The sequence below is a fragment of the Somniosus microcephalus genome, chromosome 6 (genome assembly GCF_052327205.1).
Source record: "Somniosus microcephalus isolate GS21.2 chromosome 6, FLI_Smic_1.0, whole genome shotgun sequence".
Taxonomy (NCBI): domain Eukaryota; kingdom Metazoa; phylum Chordata; class Chondrichthyes; order Squaliformes; family Somniosidae; genus Somniosus; species Somniosus microcephalus.
The window spans coordinates 227,868,677-227,886,761 of NC_140992.1; the positions used below are offsets into that span (position 1 = coordinate 227,868,677).

Sequence of the window (18,085 nt, forward strand, 5' to 3'; positions counted from 1 at the left end):
CTGTTGAAGAGGAACATAAATTAGCCAAGATGATGACTTCCCAGTAACCATTGCTAGGTGACTTTTTATATTTAGTTATAGAAATCACAGTTTGTTATTCAGAAACATAGCTAGTTAGGTTTTCTAAAAATGTACATTTTACCTTAAAAGAGCTGTTGCCCTAGAAACATTCTTTAGAAAATGTCATCAAATTGTCATATTCTAGGGCTCCAAATAATTGTATTGTGTAGCAATTTATTCCACGACATGGTTGCAGCACTGTGCAGCTTTTAGGTTTGAATTGTTCCTGCATTTTGTGATCTGTAACATCTGCCTGAAACCAAACAGTCTTGAAAAATTGCTGATCAAGATCCATAGAGTGTTAATGATTTCCTTGCAGTGTTGTTCAATATCACTTCTGTTAGCACAGCCGCCTCCTATCTTTAAAAAAAATGAGAGCAGTAATTTAACTTATTCAAGATTTTTAAAAGTGACTCTCGAAGTATTTACAAAGAGTAAATTCAATTTATGTAACATTTACAAATGCATCATTTTTTTTTCTAATTAACTACACATCTGCAGTCGAATTTTATTGTTCAAAGTGTGTTTGCCTGGCAGTTTATCAGTTTAATGTTCTCAAGACTTGAGCATTTAAGATGAATATATATGGTAACATGTATGTTTTAAATCTGTGCCATGTATTTCTGTGGTAGTGTTGTGGGTGGTAGATGGCAAGAATCTGAGTTGAAGCCAGGAATGATGAAGCAAATTGCTTTTGAAGCCCAATCTGCTGTGCGAGATAAGGGGAAACTCATTTTAGATTATAAGTTAAAAGCTGTATAAATTTTAGCATGCTAGACAACAACCACAAAAGCTGTTTTTGCAAACTTTTAAAGTCATTAGCACTAATAGTATATAATAGAATTCCTTTAAGTAATCATTAGTAATTTTCATTCATTTGCTGCAGAATTGATCTAGAGGATTGAAGATATATGTTGATATTTTTTAAGCATTTTGCTGTCACAATGCAGAAGTAAAATAAAGATTTTGAAAAATGAATCTAGTATATTAAATCTGTTTGCACCTTCTGTCTACAAAACCCTACTACTTATGATTTTGTCATACTTTTGTATCAGCTATTTTAACTGCCTATGGAATTTATCACCATGTAATTACACTCTCCTGCCAGTGGTGGCACTATACAGCCTGATTTTGTATCTTCCCAATTCCTCGCCTCTATTGTAGAGAAACTTCAATTTTCCAGCTAACTGCTTCCCAAATTGCAGTAAGTTTTGCTATTTATTATATAAAAATTATTGTTTCTAAAGTTAAAATGAGGATTGAATTACTTCTGTGCATTCTGGTTATCCTCTGCCCTCCAAACTTACTTCACCTGAAGACTACATTTGGTCTTGACTCCCCATGTGCAGAGCCATACTTGGTCAAAATTTATCTCTTCAAATGATTTATTAATTACTGGGCTTAAACAAAGTTTAACAACAATTGTTTAATTTCCTCCTCCAGTTCTCAGTGGATTGTGTTCCAACGATTGTCCACACAAGGTCACTGTAAGTAATGCTTTGTTATGTTGTCTATATTAGGCATTGTTGTTTTCATTTTAGTTGCAAAATTTAAAAGATGGCAGAGAGTGACACTTGAAAAATGTTTAACACACAGCACAATTAAGCAGTTTGCATTCCAACTAGGTGGCTCTAAGAAAAAAGTTCCCCTGTGCATCCTACTGTGAAATTACAATACAAAAGTTATATTAGAAAACTTAAAAAATCTAATTATTATGTGCTGTTCTGTTGCTCAGAGTATGTCGGATATTTACCATATGTTATGCAAGCTAGAGTGATGGGGTTTATTTGAACACCTAATGCTTAACAACAGCATAGACGTTGAAAGTGAACCCAATTTGGAAACAACTACAGGAAACTTTCTGATATCCGGCACTGACGGGACCGAGCTGGTGCCGTAACATCAAAAGTGCCGGACATACCAGAGTTAATGTTTAAACATACAGAACTGAGAAGCTCCGTGTAAATCAACAATCCCTGTTGCACAGCTTCAAAACAGTCGGCTGCAGCTGCAAGCGTCTGTAGCTGAAGCTGTTGCTATAGCTACAGACCTTGCAGTGCTTGACTGGGGGAAAAAAAAGCAACGAGAACGGCTCCTGATTTTTGCCGTTAGATGAGTATCCCGGACATATAACCTCCGGATAAACCAAAGTTTCCTGTAATATGTTATGTAAAACTTTTAGTATTATAAGTTAAAGCTTTTCAGTACTACAAGGATAGCCATATTCAAATAATAAATTGCACAGAGTAGATTGAATTTTTGACAATTGTTTTCTCAAATCCAAGTTCTTTTTGTTCAAATAATCTAGGTTTAATTTGTCTGGATATGGGGAAGGAATCCAGTGGTGGCTGTGTTCCAAACAATGGAATCAAAATAACTCGATGGTTTCAAAACTGTGAATCAAATTATGTAGGCTTTCTGCCTAGAAAATGAGCATCTTTTGATTTGGATTTGTTGTCTTGAAAAAGATGAACCATGATGTTACCCACCTATCTCTGCTCTGTAGGGGGTATGAGGTCTTTGGTGTCTAAGTTACACTGGGATAAGCAAGTGGTGAAAATGACCTTAAAAAATGTTGTCCTTGCTCATCACCCTTGGCAACTTCAATGTTTTACAAAACATAAACCTGACTAATGATGGAGGAATATTGTAATCTTGTTTGGCAGGCTGCTGCTAAAACCCATCTTTTTTTTCTCCTGGACTCAATCCAATCCAAAGCTTACAAGCCCAGTGGACTTAAAAAGAATATCCCACTCCATGTCTGAGTCCGTCTTTTCTAAAATTGAAAAGACGTGGAGAGGCTGCCTGTGCTCAATCAGATTATGCATAGCGCAGCACAGGAGTTGCTAGCACTTAAGTTGAACCTCTAATTTTAATGCCAGGAGCCTACGAGCTACTGCAATTGAAACTCAATATTCTGTTTCAATCTGAAAAAAATCTGGTAGCAAATCTTTACATACCACTACTGGCTATAGAACTCTTTCTCAGGTGGCGATGTCACCTGGAACTCTGTTCCTCATAAGTAAAAGTTTGAATGGAGAGTTGATGATCTGTTGTGGAACCAGAGCTGCTGGAGTATGATTTGTCTCTACTGTTGAATCTCTTTCAAATATTTGCAAACATTTTCCGTGTTGACTTCTACAAAGTACAGGGAGCAAGCATTGGAGTGATTCTTTTAGCAGTCCTCAAACTTAACAGTAACTTACACAATTATTAAAGATATATTTTTTCTATTTTTTCCAAACTCAAATATTGACAGTTTTATGCAAATTGTATTTATTTTGCTTTCCTCCAACCCATTTCGGTACCTACATAATGTATAATAAAACTGGTCTTTGTTTCCTCCCTTAGATATTATTTTCTTTTCCTCATTAAGGTATTGTCTCCATATTCATGTCAGTCACCCTTTGATCTGTAAATCGATTTCCACTGACCGCCTATGCCAAATGGTTTCCATCAGGTTGGAAACGTTGGCTGTCACTTTATCTTTAGAGCATTGGGTGAAATTGGATGCGCACATGGCATTATCCAAGTTTTACAAAGTTTTGTGAAGCAAATTTATGTTAACAATCAAAAGAGATTTAAAGACATGGCTGATATCATTAATACCAGTCATATTTTGACAGATGGCAATTTTCTCTGTTCAATTTCCACACATTTACAGTTGTCTGCATGTACTTGTAACTGGGTAGAAATTAGCAGTGGAGCAGATTGTTTTCACACAGTTCTACTGAGATTCTAATCCAAAGCAGCCAGTGTACGCACATTGCTAGATGTTGTGTGTAGTGTTGAGAATGAAACAAACATGGGTGTACTGTATTTTTATAGGTTTGCAGATTTGTCCATTTGTAACTTAATCCTAATTAATAGCTAATCAGAAAACCATTCATTCAGAGTGAAGGAAGCAATGAATTAAATATGCTAGCAGCTGGATGCATTGGATGATTTGCATAAAGCTGTTCACAGTTAAACTTGACTCATTGAATACAGAGGATACTTTACAACAAGCTGTTCAAATTGTATAAGTGAGGAGAACTAAATAAATTGTGTGACACAGACTTATGCTTCTGCAGGTTAATTTTTTTATGTGGGGATAAGACAGTAGCAAGTCCACATGATAAACCTCAGAATAAATAAATTGTAGGTTCAATGAAGGTGTGTTCTGGAGATCCTGGAATGATGACGGACGTATGAACAACAACCACTCATTTAGATCTATTTTGTAATGCCCAGCATGCCAGAGGGAGGGTATAAATGAACAGAAGGGGAGAGAACATAGTGACAAAGTGATATAATTAGATGGTATCACAGTAAAGACTAGTGCAAAGGTTTTTGGTGTCCTTTCAAACAGATGCCCACATCAAATCAAATAACAATTGTTTTAATAATGGATTCTTAAAATGAATTTTCTGAGGCAAGCTAGCTGTAGGATGCAAACTAATTCAAAATTAGCACATTCAATAAAAATACATAGGAGCCGAATATCCGCAGTTCTCCTCCACCACCCCATCCCCCCCCCCCCCCCCCTTCTGCCAGAGTTATTAAGCCTGGGCCTGGATGCGCATGGTCCTGCCTTACACTCGAGCTTCTGTGGGCCTCATAAGAGCTAAAAACCTCCCCTTCCCAGGGAAGTAGCAGGGGGCAAGGCATGGGGTTGGTGGTTTCCTATGTTGGGAATTCCCTTGTCTTCAGCCTCGGAGCAGATCAGGGCAGGACTGGTGGTCAGTACTCCCGGTGAAAGCAGACATACTGGCTGTTTGAGTGGCAGGAAACCTGGAAAATGGCCTGAACTCCCGAAGAATGAAGATTTATCTAAGAAAATGTTTGGCTCCCTTACAAACGGGCTGCGGGGACACTTACTTATTATTTCAGAGGGTAGCACCATCCCTCAAGCCAGCAATAGTCAGACGATTTTCTAGCATCTGGAGCAAGGCGGGCGCCCTAGATACACTTCTAGTAGCATGGGTACTGCCCATTCACACACACATAATGGGATCTTCCCCCAACCTCGTGAACTTTGGCAGGGTTAGCAGCCAAACTCCCACACAGGCGCAACCTCGTACTTAAGCTTGGTGTTCCCTTCCAAGCAGATTTTCAGCCCCATATTTTTTATAGAATCGACAGCCATATGAAACCAATTGAATAACACTGCTTCAGTTAACTCAAGAAAATCTGGAAAAACATCTCTTCCAAGTTCTATCAGCTGCCATTTTGCTTCCTCAACCTGTAAATTAATTTAGTCTTTTGTCCATTTCATTCCTCGTGCTGATTCCAAGATCTGGTAAAGATCTGACCTCTTGCCCCGAATGCTATTCCTGTTGTGAATATTTTTCATTTCTTTCCTACTAGTCTATTATTGCATTATTCATTTATTAATTTATTTCCTGCCAACTCATTCCTAGTACATTATTTCTTGCTGGGTATCTGAGGTTGTATTTTTTTTTACTTCCTTCCAGTCAACCGAGTCCAACTGGTCTCCACATTTATTTATTTCCAGCTTGCCCACAATGTGCCACAGGTTACATCCAGGAATAGTCACTTTACTGACATAAGGTACTCCATCCAACTCCTTGATGGACATCTACTATTTTTTCTAACAGTATATATTATCTGCTGCAAACTATTACATTCCTGTCATTGTCAAACAGCATATCCAGCAGCTTACCATGAGCAATGTAAAAGTTTCTTTTAAAAAATGATGATGTGTTGGCTAATATTAGTTATGTAATTTATTTTCAATGTTTCTCTGATGTTAAAGAAAATATGTGCGCATCTGATTTGCTCTATATGGGTGGGATGGTATCTTTTTGAGTTGAACTGACACCAGATATATACTTCCAATTTAGCATTTAGTTTCATATGATGCACTTACACTGCAAGTTTAATATTGCTAAGAAAACTGGGGGCTTTCAGTCTTTCAGTCTTCTAACATCTTGTAATTAAAGTTAAAATGGGATTCCTTTGTAGTCTGTAAAGACCTTGAAGATTTCCAATACTACCATATCTTTCCACAAGGATCAATATTTACATAACAGTTTACAATAACCTGACCGAGGTTGACGTGTGAGGTGGAGGGTTTGAATACTATTTGTGTTGACATTTAAATTTGTCAACCATATATGTATTTAGCTTAGCTAGTTCTTGGCACAGCGTCTTGTAGTGCTTTTCAATTGTAGAGAAAATGGCACTCCGATCATCTGGTTTCCCACCGAATAGACCTTATGTCAGTAAAATAACTGTTCTTGGCATCTAAACAGCAGGAAGGAACCTGTAGCTATTTCCCTATCCTTATGGCAAAAGAAAGAGTACATAGTGGTTTGTACATTTCATGGAAGGATGAATAAAACAGGAAAGATAGAAGCTAAATAAATACATACAAAATTATTGACATGATAGAATATTTGTAAGTTGATAAGGAACAGAAATATTCCAGTGAGACTTGTACATTTTTTAAATGTTTTTGAGAGAGATAGCTGCTAGTTGAGAATGCAATCTGGAATCTCTCGTGCTACAGAATGCAAGGCCATCAGTTTAAAAACTGCAAAAATCATTTCAATCACGGTCAGCAATGGTTTATAAAAGAAGTCAAAACAAGTTAACCCATAGATGATGAGGTAGCATCCCTGAATTGCTGAGAAACACTGCAAGCAGCCAATGGTATTTAGGCTGTATGTTTCCTTTGTAGGCTTGGATTTGAATCAACTGTCAATGATTTGAATGTGTTTCACCCATTATTGTGTTTGATACAGTCTGACAATTCTATTCAAAGCCAGGATTTAGATTTTATTTTCTCACTTTACAGACCTTTTGGCCCACATGTTTTTTTTTCTGATACGGTGCAACAGTCAGTATTACAAACTGCTCTGTAATGACAATCATTGCCACTTCAACTTTTCCCCACATTTTATTAATGACTTGGATGAAGGAATAGAGAGTTGTATAACTAAGTTTTCAGATGACACGCAGTTAAGAGGGACAGTAAGTAGTGCAGATGGGAGCAGGAAGTTGCAAAGGGACATGGACAGATTAACTGAGTGGGCAAAACCATGATGAATGGAGTTCAATGTGGACAAGTGTCAGGTCATCCACTCTGGACCCAAGAAAGATAAATCAAAGTATTTTCTAAATGGTGAGAAACTAGAAACTGTAGAGCAGCAAAGAAATTTGGGAGTCCAGGTACGGTAAACTCTTTCGTGTCTGGCACCGACAGGACCGGGATGGTGCCGGTTGATTAAAAATTCTGGATAACAGAGAGGTACGCCATTTTTAACGCACACAAAATAAAAACCAGTGACTAACTCAGCCACCGCGGGAAACTCGGACTCGGAAAAACGAAAAATGGATGGATTCGGCAAGATTACTGGCTATCTATTTTGCCGGTTATTAAAGAATTACGGTTGATTAGGTGCCGTTTAAACGAGAGTTTACTGTACACAAATCATGAAAAGCTAGTAGACAGATACAAAAAGCAATCAAAAAAGCTAATGGAATGTTGACCTTTATTTCAAGGGGGCTGGAATACAAAGGGGAGGAAGTTATGCTTCAGTTGTATAGAGCCTTGGTCAGACCCTGTTTGGGGTACTGCATTCAGTTTTGGGCACCGCACCTCCGGAAAGATGTATCGGCCTTGCAGATGGTGCCGCGCAGATTCACCAGAATAATATTGGAGCTCAGAGGGTTAAATTATGAGGACAAGTTGCATAGGCTTGGCTTGTATTACCTTGAGTATAGAAGATTGTGGTGTCTAAGGTGTTAGGGTTGTGAATCTGGAATTCTCTACCCCAGAATGCTCAGTCATTGAGTATATTCAAGACAGAGATAGACAGATTTTTGGATACTAAGGAACTCGAGGGATATGTGGATAGTGCGGGAAGGTGGAATTGAGGTAGAAAATCAGCCATAATCTTCTTGAATGGTGGAACAGGCTCGGAGGGCCGAGTGGCCTACTCCTGCTCATATTTCTTATGTTCTTAAAATGTTAAAAGGATTTGATGGGGTAGATACAAAAAAGTTATTTTCTCTGGTGGGGGATTCAAGAACATGGAGACATCATCTTAAAAATGGAGCTAGGCCATTCAGGAGGAAAATTAGGAAACACTTTTTCCACAAAAGTTAATAGAAATCTGGAACTCTTTCCCCACCCCCAAGGCTGTGGATGCTAGGACAATTGGAGCTTTCAAGACTGAGATAGATTTTTGTTAAGTAGGAGTATCAAGGGATATGGAGCCAAGGCAGGTAAATGGAATTGTGCAGATCAACCATGATCTAATTGAATGACAGAGCAAGCTCGAGGGGCTGAATGGCCTACTCCTGTCCCTAATGATTCTGTGTTCATAATTGGCTGACTAGAAGTATGCACAAAGCTGTCCAAAGACACCTCTTAATTGAATTCTTAGTTTCTGCATAACACCGATTGTAACCCTACCTTAATTAATGACCTGATTTGGAATTAAATTCATAAGTGTTAGAGTTAGCAGGTCAGCAAACTACATCATTTTAAAGTATTGTGTCCTCAAATAGTGACTGGAGTCATTGGAAAATCTGCAAAAGCCATGCTGCTCTGCACTCCAACTTTCCCCTCACCGCTGCTCCAAGTTGCTACCTGCTGCTGCTGTTTCCTAAGGGAATTAAATGCAGCTATGTGGGTGAGAATTCTTGATGCCATAATAGTTTTGTGAGATCTGGAATTCCCATCCACAGTGTACAACATCATTCAATCCCCTAGAGCAGCAGTAGGAGCTGGAGTTGCAGTGCAGGGGCAAATTCGGACTGGTTCAGTGAGCTTGAGAGATGAGGAGAAAAACTGCCAGCATGAACTGGGAGATGAATAGGACTAACATGAATTGGAGTGATGGGAAAGAAGAGTGCTAGTGTGATGTGGGCAGGGAGGAGTAGAATGCTTCTGCTTCTGTGAATTGGAAAAAGCAGTGGGGGATTCATGAACAAGTATAAAAATTCAACAATCAGATTGAACAGCAGAGAGCACCAGTACAATAGCCTACAATTTATTTTCAGGAAATTAGAGAAAATCTGCAATTTTCCACTGCCCCTGCTCTTGTCTTGTCTTGACATTGGCCTAGATTTTGCGGTCAGGGGTGAACAAATGGCACCAGCCATTCATTACGCTTACACTTGCCCACAGACTTCCTATGGGCTTTTGCACTGGAACTTGCAGTGATTAGACACCCATTTCGCCGCAGAGCCTTTGACAGGGGATCTGGGACCTGTGTGAACAGGGCAAGCAACTGTGCATCTCCTTAACCAATCAGATTGAAGAATCCTTACTGAGGCAGGCAGAGTCTGAACCTGGAAGTGTAAGTTAGAATAGTTAATTCATTGCCAAGTCATGTACAGAAAGCAAAATAAAGAGAGGAAAAGAAAGGTGGGATTAAGAGAGAGATAAGAGACAAAAAGAAAAAGCTTTAAAAAAATTATTTACATTTTTAATTTTTTTAAATCTCCAACATAATTCGAATCTGACGGAATGAGGCTCCACACTTGTAAAAGTTAATTTTCAATGCCAGACTGGTTGTTTGGCAGTAATTAAGACTTATCACACCGTTAAAAACTTACTCTAGAGTGGACAAGTCCTTTTTCTGGCGAGTTCAGTGGGTATCTATCACGTAAGTACCGCAACTTCATGCTGTTCCATGTCTTTCAATGCCGAGTCTCACGCCGAGATACCGGTATAACGAAGTTTCTGGAGGAGCAGGGCAACTTGGACAGCAACTTCCTGATTTCCACGTTTAACTGCGCATGTGCTGTCTAATTTACTCTTTAATAACGATGAGCACTGATGGCATCACCCTTATTTTTACTGCAAAATCCGGGCCATTTGTATTTGTAGGACTGAGAACAAGAACCCACGCTGGTGCAGGACATTTGACACCATCCTACACATACTAAAAAATAATAGTATAAGTGCAATAACAAATATTAAGTGATTTACCATGAATACAGTACTGGAAATTATTTTTTAGTAATTGCTGGATGTTTGTTTGAATACTATTCAGAAACCAATAGGCAAAGAAATCCCTCAGGGCACACTGCACCATCCAGGTAATACTGATATTGTTCAGATCATGTTAATAGCTGCTGCCAGCTTACTCTGTGATGAGAAAAAAAATGAAGGCTTTCAGAAATTATATTTCACAAAAAAATCATGCAGCAGTGCCCTTTCGTTGCATAATTCATTAGCGGGCACTTTGTGCTTGCTCAGTGAATGATCTCCAAGTTGTAGTATGTTTTGGTCAGAAAATCTATGAACAGGGACTTTAATGCATTTTCAGGAGCTATTTGACAAACTGAATTCTCATTATCATGATCTTTATTGCACAAAAGTAGCAAACAAATGGAAAGGTGGTGATGGATTTCAAAAACTACTTCAATGCAGTGAACAAAGTTTTGGAAAGAAAGGAACGTATGCCTGCAGCTGTCTGATCCTGTCTGGCTCCAGAATTATGTCCTGGATGTGACAAATTACTGAAATAAACAATAGAACACTGAGAAAAAGGGAGCACTACTCTGTCTCTTCTTGAAGTGTAATTTGAAAAGAAGCTAGACCTTTTTGTAAAACAACTCTGTTATTTTATCACTAGAAAAGCGTCTGTATGTCCATGTAAACATCCTAAAATAGAAAAAAATGATTATTGTAGTGTTTCTTTTCAGAAAACTGAGAGAAAGATTAAAGGGGAAATTTTCCTGGGTCTACACCCAGACACACTGGATTGCCTGAGCTCAGCGAATATCGTAATATCAGACAGGTCAGAGCGTACACCAGTCAAGGAACCCACCACTTTTCCTTCTATTCATTTAATTGGAACAAAATCGGGCAGGTTCCTTTACAGGTGTGTGTTCTGCCCTCCCGTTTTCTGATAATTTGCTGTGCCCAGGTGATCTGATGCGCCTGGCAGCAGACCAAGAAAAATTTTCCTATAACATCAAGTTAAACCACAGCACATCATCTTGATAGTTAGCAATTCAGTTGAAAGTTTGGAAAGTGCATTTGATAACAGCAACATTACTGGTTAAACATGTACTCCATTTACTTTGCAGCACTTCAACCAGCTGTAACCCTGACTTCAGGAAGCACAGTAAACAAGGCACCACTGCTGCCTATGAATTGTCCTTCCAAAAAAGGTGGTTTTGTAGGAATTAACGAATTCCTACGAATAACGGAGATCGACGCAAGAGAACAATTAAACAGGTCTTTACTCAGCGGAGATGCCACGAGGACTGCCTGGGCAGCCCCGTGGGTTGCGACGTGATGTCATCGCATTTACCCGCGCTCTTAAAGGGGCCACGCCCTGTACATGCAAACTCTATATACAAAACACAGTAATGCCTAACACAATGGTACAGGTTTAGGCTGGTGTTAGAACATCGTTAAAGAGAATTATATACAGTTAGCCAGAGTCATTCAGTGGTTCTGTCACAGTTTGTCCTGCAAAATTGCAATATAAACTAGTAAATTAAACATCTCAGCCTGCCCATACAAGCCAGCAAAATGATTTTGCACTTCACTGACAGATAGGCACCTTTCCCAGTCATTGGGGAAGGTAGGGTAGACAGAAACTAAGTTGCAAATTATAACTTTAATGCATGTCCAAAGTTAAGACGAGCTCGGCTGTTTTTCTGTTTTTTGTTAATATCGGTGCTGAAGATTCAACAGCACAGTGACTCTGAAGCAATATTGTATAACTGCTTATTGAACCTGCTCTGCAAATAAAAGTGCCGTGAGGAAGTTTGCAGAGCGGACTAAATACAACTCTAAATGGGAACCAAAAACAGCCGGAATAAAAGCAAAAACCCATATTCGTCATTGGTTCAACATGTATTTAGTCATTCATCACAGTAAAACAATTAACGGACAGTTTATTTTTTAATGTACAAGCTATGTCTCCTCGGGCATTTTCAAAAAAAAATTCTTGTATGTATTTTCAGTTATAGTTATGGAAGTTATAAAAATGTGCAGGAAAATTCTACTGCATACAGGCTGCAAATTAAAATAACCAGGAGTTTTTAGTGACCTGAGAAACATACATTGTATAAGGAGCTCGCATACACAGTATAATCAATATATCACACCGTAAAACACATGCTCATTGTATGAAATTACCTACTTTATTTAAAGAAACACAACTAATACTAGAAATAATCAAACTAGGCATCAGCCTTGGCACAATGGTAGCACTCTCGCCTCTGACTCAGAACGTCATGTGTTCAAGCCTGACTCGGGAGACTTGCGTACTTAATCTAGGCTGACGCCTCAAAGCAATGTTGAGGGAGTGCAACACTGTTAAACCGAGGCTCCAGCTGCCTGTTCAGGTGGACATAAAAGATCCCATGGCACGATTCAAAGAAGAGCAGGGGAGTTCTCCCGGTAATATTTATCCGTCAACCAACATAACTAAAACAGATTGGCCCGTATTTTCCGATCGTAGGCCTCCCGCGGGCAGAGGCCTGCGATCTGGAAAAATCTACACCCTTACCTGAGGGCTCCCAGAACGCACACGCTTCCGCTCCTGTGCCTCTCCAAACTTGAAGTGCATGTAGTTCGCAGCGTCCCTGGGATCACGTGGGCCATGGGGAGCCAATCACAGAAGGGAATCTCCCTTCATACACTTGACAGGAAGACCTGTCAAATATATGAATGGAGATCACCCCAAAAACATAGTAAAAAACTTTAAATAAATATAAATTAAAAAACAAGCATCACATTTTTTAAATGACTTGAAATTACAATAAATTAAGTATTTTAAACAAAAATGTAATTTTTTGAAAAATATAATTAAAGTTTTTTACGGGGCTAAAAATAAACCTTTTTTAAATGATAAATCAGTGAAAAAATTATTTAAAAAAAACTTTTTTCAACTCTTATCCTGGTAAAAGCAAGCCTTACGCCTGCTTTTACCAGGCGTAAGAATTGTAAGTGTTTTCTGCGGGCAGAGGGTCTCCAAAAAGCAGAACTATCCGCCCGCAGAGGCCCTGCTCCAGGGCAGCTGGAGGATCTGTCAAGACCATTCTTGCTGGATCGGAAATGCCGGTTTTCAGCGCATGTGCTGTGCATGTCTGAAACTGGCATTTCCGATGTCCCTACGGGTGGGTACACAGCATGTACTCACCCGTAGGGATCGGAATGTCTGGGCCATTATCTGATCATGTGTTTGCTGTTTGTGGGACCTTGGTGTGTGCAAATTGTTTGCCTACATTACAATAGTGGCTACACTTCAGAGGTAATACATTGGCTGTAAAGTGCTATGGGACATCCTGGCATCATGAAAGGCACTATATAAATGCAAGTCCTTTCCTTCCTTTAAGATCAGTCATCCTGATAACGCTATGCTCGGGAGTGGGGAATTTGGAATATTGAAGTGGATTTCTTGGAAAAATATCTAGAGTCAGTATAGATTAGTATAGCTCAATTTTAAAGGTGTTACCATGCAGACAGTCTATACTACCCATAGTATATTATAAATATAAATTAATGGTTTTTCCATTATGATGATCATTATGCACAAAGTACAGTGAAACCTGTATAAACAGACGTTCCAAAAAAACACACACCTGCAAAAAATGGACACTTACAATGTAAGTTATTTGGGACTGTCAGTAACAGATACAAGAGGCACCGAAACCACAGACACTCACAAATTACAAACTATGCACCTTCAGTGCAGCCTTCAATGCACCAAGCCCTTTTACACCTTAAAACACGGGACACAACCTGACGTCGCACGTAAAATGTTCAAAGTACGTACTGTATCTGAGTCTGGAGATCGTGATGACTGATGGATTGTCACAGGATTCCTTTTTGTCCATGCCAGTATCGGAGTTTGAATCGCCCCTGTAGCCACTGTCAGTACATACAATGACAATTTTGAAAATAAGGACCCCTTCAAAAGACGGACAGCTGATGCCAGTCCCTTGGGTGTCTGTAATTTACAGGTTTCACTGTATTAACAAAAATCTTTGCAATTCTAAGTTCATTCAGTGGCCATGAGAATAATTTCTTAAGAAAGAAGATGGCTGTGTCAGCTGCGGCTCCGTTTGTCTGTGCCTCTGAGTCAGAAGGTTGTGGGTTCAAATCCCACTCCAAAGTCTTGAGCACAAAAATCTAGGCTGACACTCCAGTGCAGTACTGAGGGAGTGCTGCACTGATCAGAGGTGCCGTCTTTCAGATGAGGCATTAAACCGAGGACCTATCTGCTCTCTCAGGTGGATGTAAAAGATCCCATGGCACTATTTCGAAGAAGAGCAGTTGAGTTCTTCATAGAAAAGAAAAGAAAAAACATAGAAAAAAAAATAGGAGCAGGAGTAGGCCATTCGGCCCTCTGAGCCTGCTCCGCCAGGCTGATCCTCTATCTCAATACCATATTCCCGCTCTCTCCCCATAACCCTTGACGCCTTTTGCGTCTAGAAATCTATCTCCTTCTTAAATATATTCAGTGACTTGGCCTCCACAGCCTTCTGTGGTAGAGAATTCCACAGGTTCACCACCCTCTGAGTGAAGAAATTTCTCCTCATCTCAGTCCTAAATGTCCTACCCTGTATCCTGAGACTGTGACCCCTCGTTCTAGACCCCCCAGCCAGGGGAAACATCCTCCCTGCATCCAGTCTGTCTAGCCCCATCAGAATTTTATATGTTTCAATGTGATCCCCTCATTCTTCTAAACTCTAGTGAATACAGGCCTAGTCGACCCAATCTCTCCTCCATACGACAGTCCTGCCATCCCAGGAATCAGTCTGGTGAACCTTCGCTGCACTCCCTCTATTGCAAGTATATCCTTTCTTAAGTAAGGAGACCAAAATTGCACACAGTACCCCAAGTGTGGTCTCACCAAGGCCCTGTATAACTGTAGTAAGACATCCTTGCTCCTGTACTCAAAACCTCTTGCAATGAAGGCCAACATACCATTTGTCTTCCTAACTGCTTGCTGCACCTGCATGTTTGCTTTCAGTGACTAGTGTAGAAGGACACCCAGGTCCCTTTGTACATCAACATTTCCCAATCTATCACCATTTAAATAATACTCTGCCTTTCTGTTTTTGTGCACTGGACAATATTTATCTCTCAATCAAAATCACTAAAACACAGATTATCTGGTCATTATCGTATTGCTGTTTGTGGGAGCTTGCTTTGTAAAAATTGGCTGCCGCATTTCCTATATTACAACAGTGACTCCATTTCAAAAGTACTTCATTGGCTCCATAGTGCTTTGAGACGTCCTGAGGTCGTGAAAGACGCTATATAAATGCAAATCTTTTATTATACATCTTCTTTCTGGAGCTCCACCAGTAAATTCACCCAGATATAGGGACAATATGAAATGTATGTAAATCTTGAACTAAGCCCTTTTTATACACTTTGTTTGCATGGCATTTTCAGGAGCCTGCATTGATGCAATGATTGTGCTATTGTAGTTGTGCATACTAGTATATTAATGTTACACTCCTCAGGATCAGAGTTCAGTCTAGCAGTGCTGTGACTTTGACAGGCGCATCAAATTCCTCTGGACTACCAAATCACCAAGATTATGCTTCTTCTCACCGACATTTCCCCAAACTCAAGGGAAGATAACCTACCAAGCCTGCGAAGCTACTACAGTGCCCCAACTTAGATTAATTGTGGCAGGGAACAGCCTTGCTGAGGAACCCATGACAGGGTAAGGTGTCTGAAGCCTCTTGGCCCACTGTTCATAAACCTCAGCATCAAATTCCTCTGGACTACTAAATCACCAAGCAGAAGCATTCTACAGTTGTGCTAACAAAATCAATCTGGAGATGCCTGCTCTTTGCTTAAAATCCCAGTCTGGCACAATGGGGAGGTCCCAGACATATTTACCACAAGCAGATTCAGATACTATCATGAAAAGCTATTACTAGGCCAGACCAGCTAATCCAAAAGGGCTAGATTTTGTGTTTTGATAGCGATTTTCTTTGCATTTTTTCCCAATTTTTCTTATTGAGATCTGGACTGTAGACTGACAACACTTTATCCAAAGTGCTGTCAGTCTCGGTGCACCCAAAAAATTTTGGACCCCGGCCACCCTATGCGGTCAGAAGGACTAAGCAGCTGGAATGGCCTTCCCAATAGGTATACCCCTGTTCTGCATAATAATGGAAGAGGAGGAGCAGCAACAAAGGCAAGAGGCTCTGAGAGTCAGCAGCCTATTCACTATTATCCCTATGGGTCTATCCTTGGCCCCCTCCTATTTATCATCCACGTTCCCCCTTAGCGACATTATCCGAAAACACAGCATCAGTTTCCACATGTATGCTGACGGCACCCAGTTCTACCTCACTACCACTTCTCTCAACCCTTCCACGTCCTCTAAATTGTCAGACTGCTTGTACGACATCCAGTTCTGGATGAGCAGAAATTTTCTCCAATTAAACATTGGGAAGACCGAAGCCATTGTTTTCGGTCCCCACCTCAAACTCTGTTCCCTAGCCACTGACTCCATCCCTCTCCCGAACATCTGTCTGAGGCTGAACCACACTGTTCACAATCTTGGTGTCATATTTGACCCTGAAATGAACTTCCGACCACATACCCGCAGCATAACAAAGACCGCCTACTTCCACCTCCGTAACATCGCCCATCTCCGCCCTTGCCTCAGCTCATCCGCTGCTGAAACCCTCATCCAGGCCTTTGTTACCTCTAGACTTGACTATTCCAATGCACTCCTGCCTGGCCTCCCACAATCTACCCTACGTAACTTGAGGTGATCCAAAACTCGGCTGGCCATGTCCTAACTCGCATGAAATCCCGTTCACCCATCACCCCTGTGCTCGCTGACCTACATTGTCTCCCGGTTAAGCAATGCCTCGATTTCAAAATTCTCATCCTTGTTTTCAAATCCCTCCATGGCCTCGCCCCTCCCTATCTCTGTAATCTCCTTCAGCCCGACAACCCCCCGAGATATCTACGCTCCTCTAACTCTGGCCTCTTGAACATCCCTGATTTATAATCGCTCAACCATTGGTGGCTGTGCCTTCTGTTGCCTAGGCCCTTAGCTCTGGAATCCCCTGTCTAAATCTCTCCGCCTCACTACCTCTCTTTCCTCCTTGAAGATGCTCCTTAAAACCTACCTCTGACCAAGCTTTTGGTCACCTGCCCTAATTTCTCCTTATGTGGCTCGGTGTCAAATTTTTTGTCCATTAATACTCCTGTGAAGCGCCTTGGGATGTTTTACTATGTTAAAGGCGCTATATAAATACAAGTTGTTATTGATGGTGGTGACGCTGCATTTGCAATTTTTTTATGCCAGTTTTTACATTCCGGTGCAAGCAAATAACCTCTGCAGGAGATTTGGGCATAAGTTCCTATTGGCAAGATTGACATAGAAACCGGCCTAATATCCAGTGTAAATGGGACATTCTGGGCCACAGAAATATACAGTTAAAGATACTGAGATCCTATGGCAATTATAAGGCAAGATAAAAGTTACCTTCATATAGACTTTTTTGCTAATCCAAAGTATTCTACCAAGTACAGTCAGCTTTTCTTTCAAATATTGTTGTTTTACCAGTTTTTCTTTAAAAATTTGAGATGCCAAATTCTAAAGTTGCGCTGTACCTGTAGTCTGCTTAATTTTTAATTGGAATAGCTATATAAGTTGTTGTTGAAACAGATTGTTAAAATATTGAAGGTGGTAAGAAATGTTTATTAAGCACAGATTTTGAGAAGTATTTTAGGGAATGACTGAGATAATTCCTCAGGATTGTAACCCTTGTAAACGCCTGTCATCTGACACTACCCATTCCCAGAGAAAAACTATTTGGATGCGATGTTTGTGTTGCTAACACATGGTTATGAAGCATTTTTTATTGCAAATGGACAAACGGTGAATCATTGCAGTTAACCACAATAATGCAGACTGTTGCTTAGTGTATAAAACTGCAGTCACAACCTAAAACTATTTAGGGTAAAATTAACAATATGGATAAACTGTAATCTGAAAAAAAGATTAATGCACACAATTTGCAAAAGAGAAAAAATCTAAACTTTGCGTTGTGCCAC

The 18,085-nt window shown here is 40.0% G+C and overlaps 1 protein-coding gene across 1 annotated transcript in view; it reads left to right on the plus strand.

Moving 5' to 3' along the window:
• The window catches only part of itfg1 (integrin alpha FG-GAP repeat containing 1), a 215,720-nt gene that overhangs the window by 152,951 nt on the left and 44,684 nt on the right, over positions 1-18,085 (plus strand). Inside the window, exon 13 of the mRNA XM_085991513.1 lies at positions 1,504-1,547. Within this exon, the coding sequence (XP_085847639.1) occupies positions 1,504-1,547 (44 nt within the window). The remainder of the gene's footprint in view (positions 1-1,503; positions 1,548-18,085) is intronic.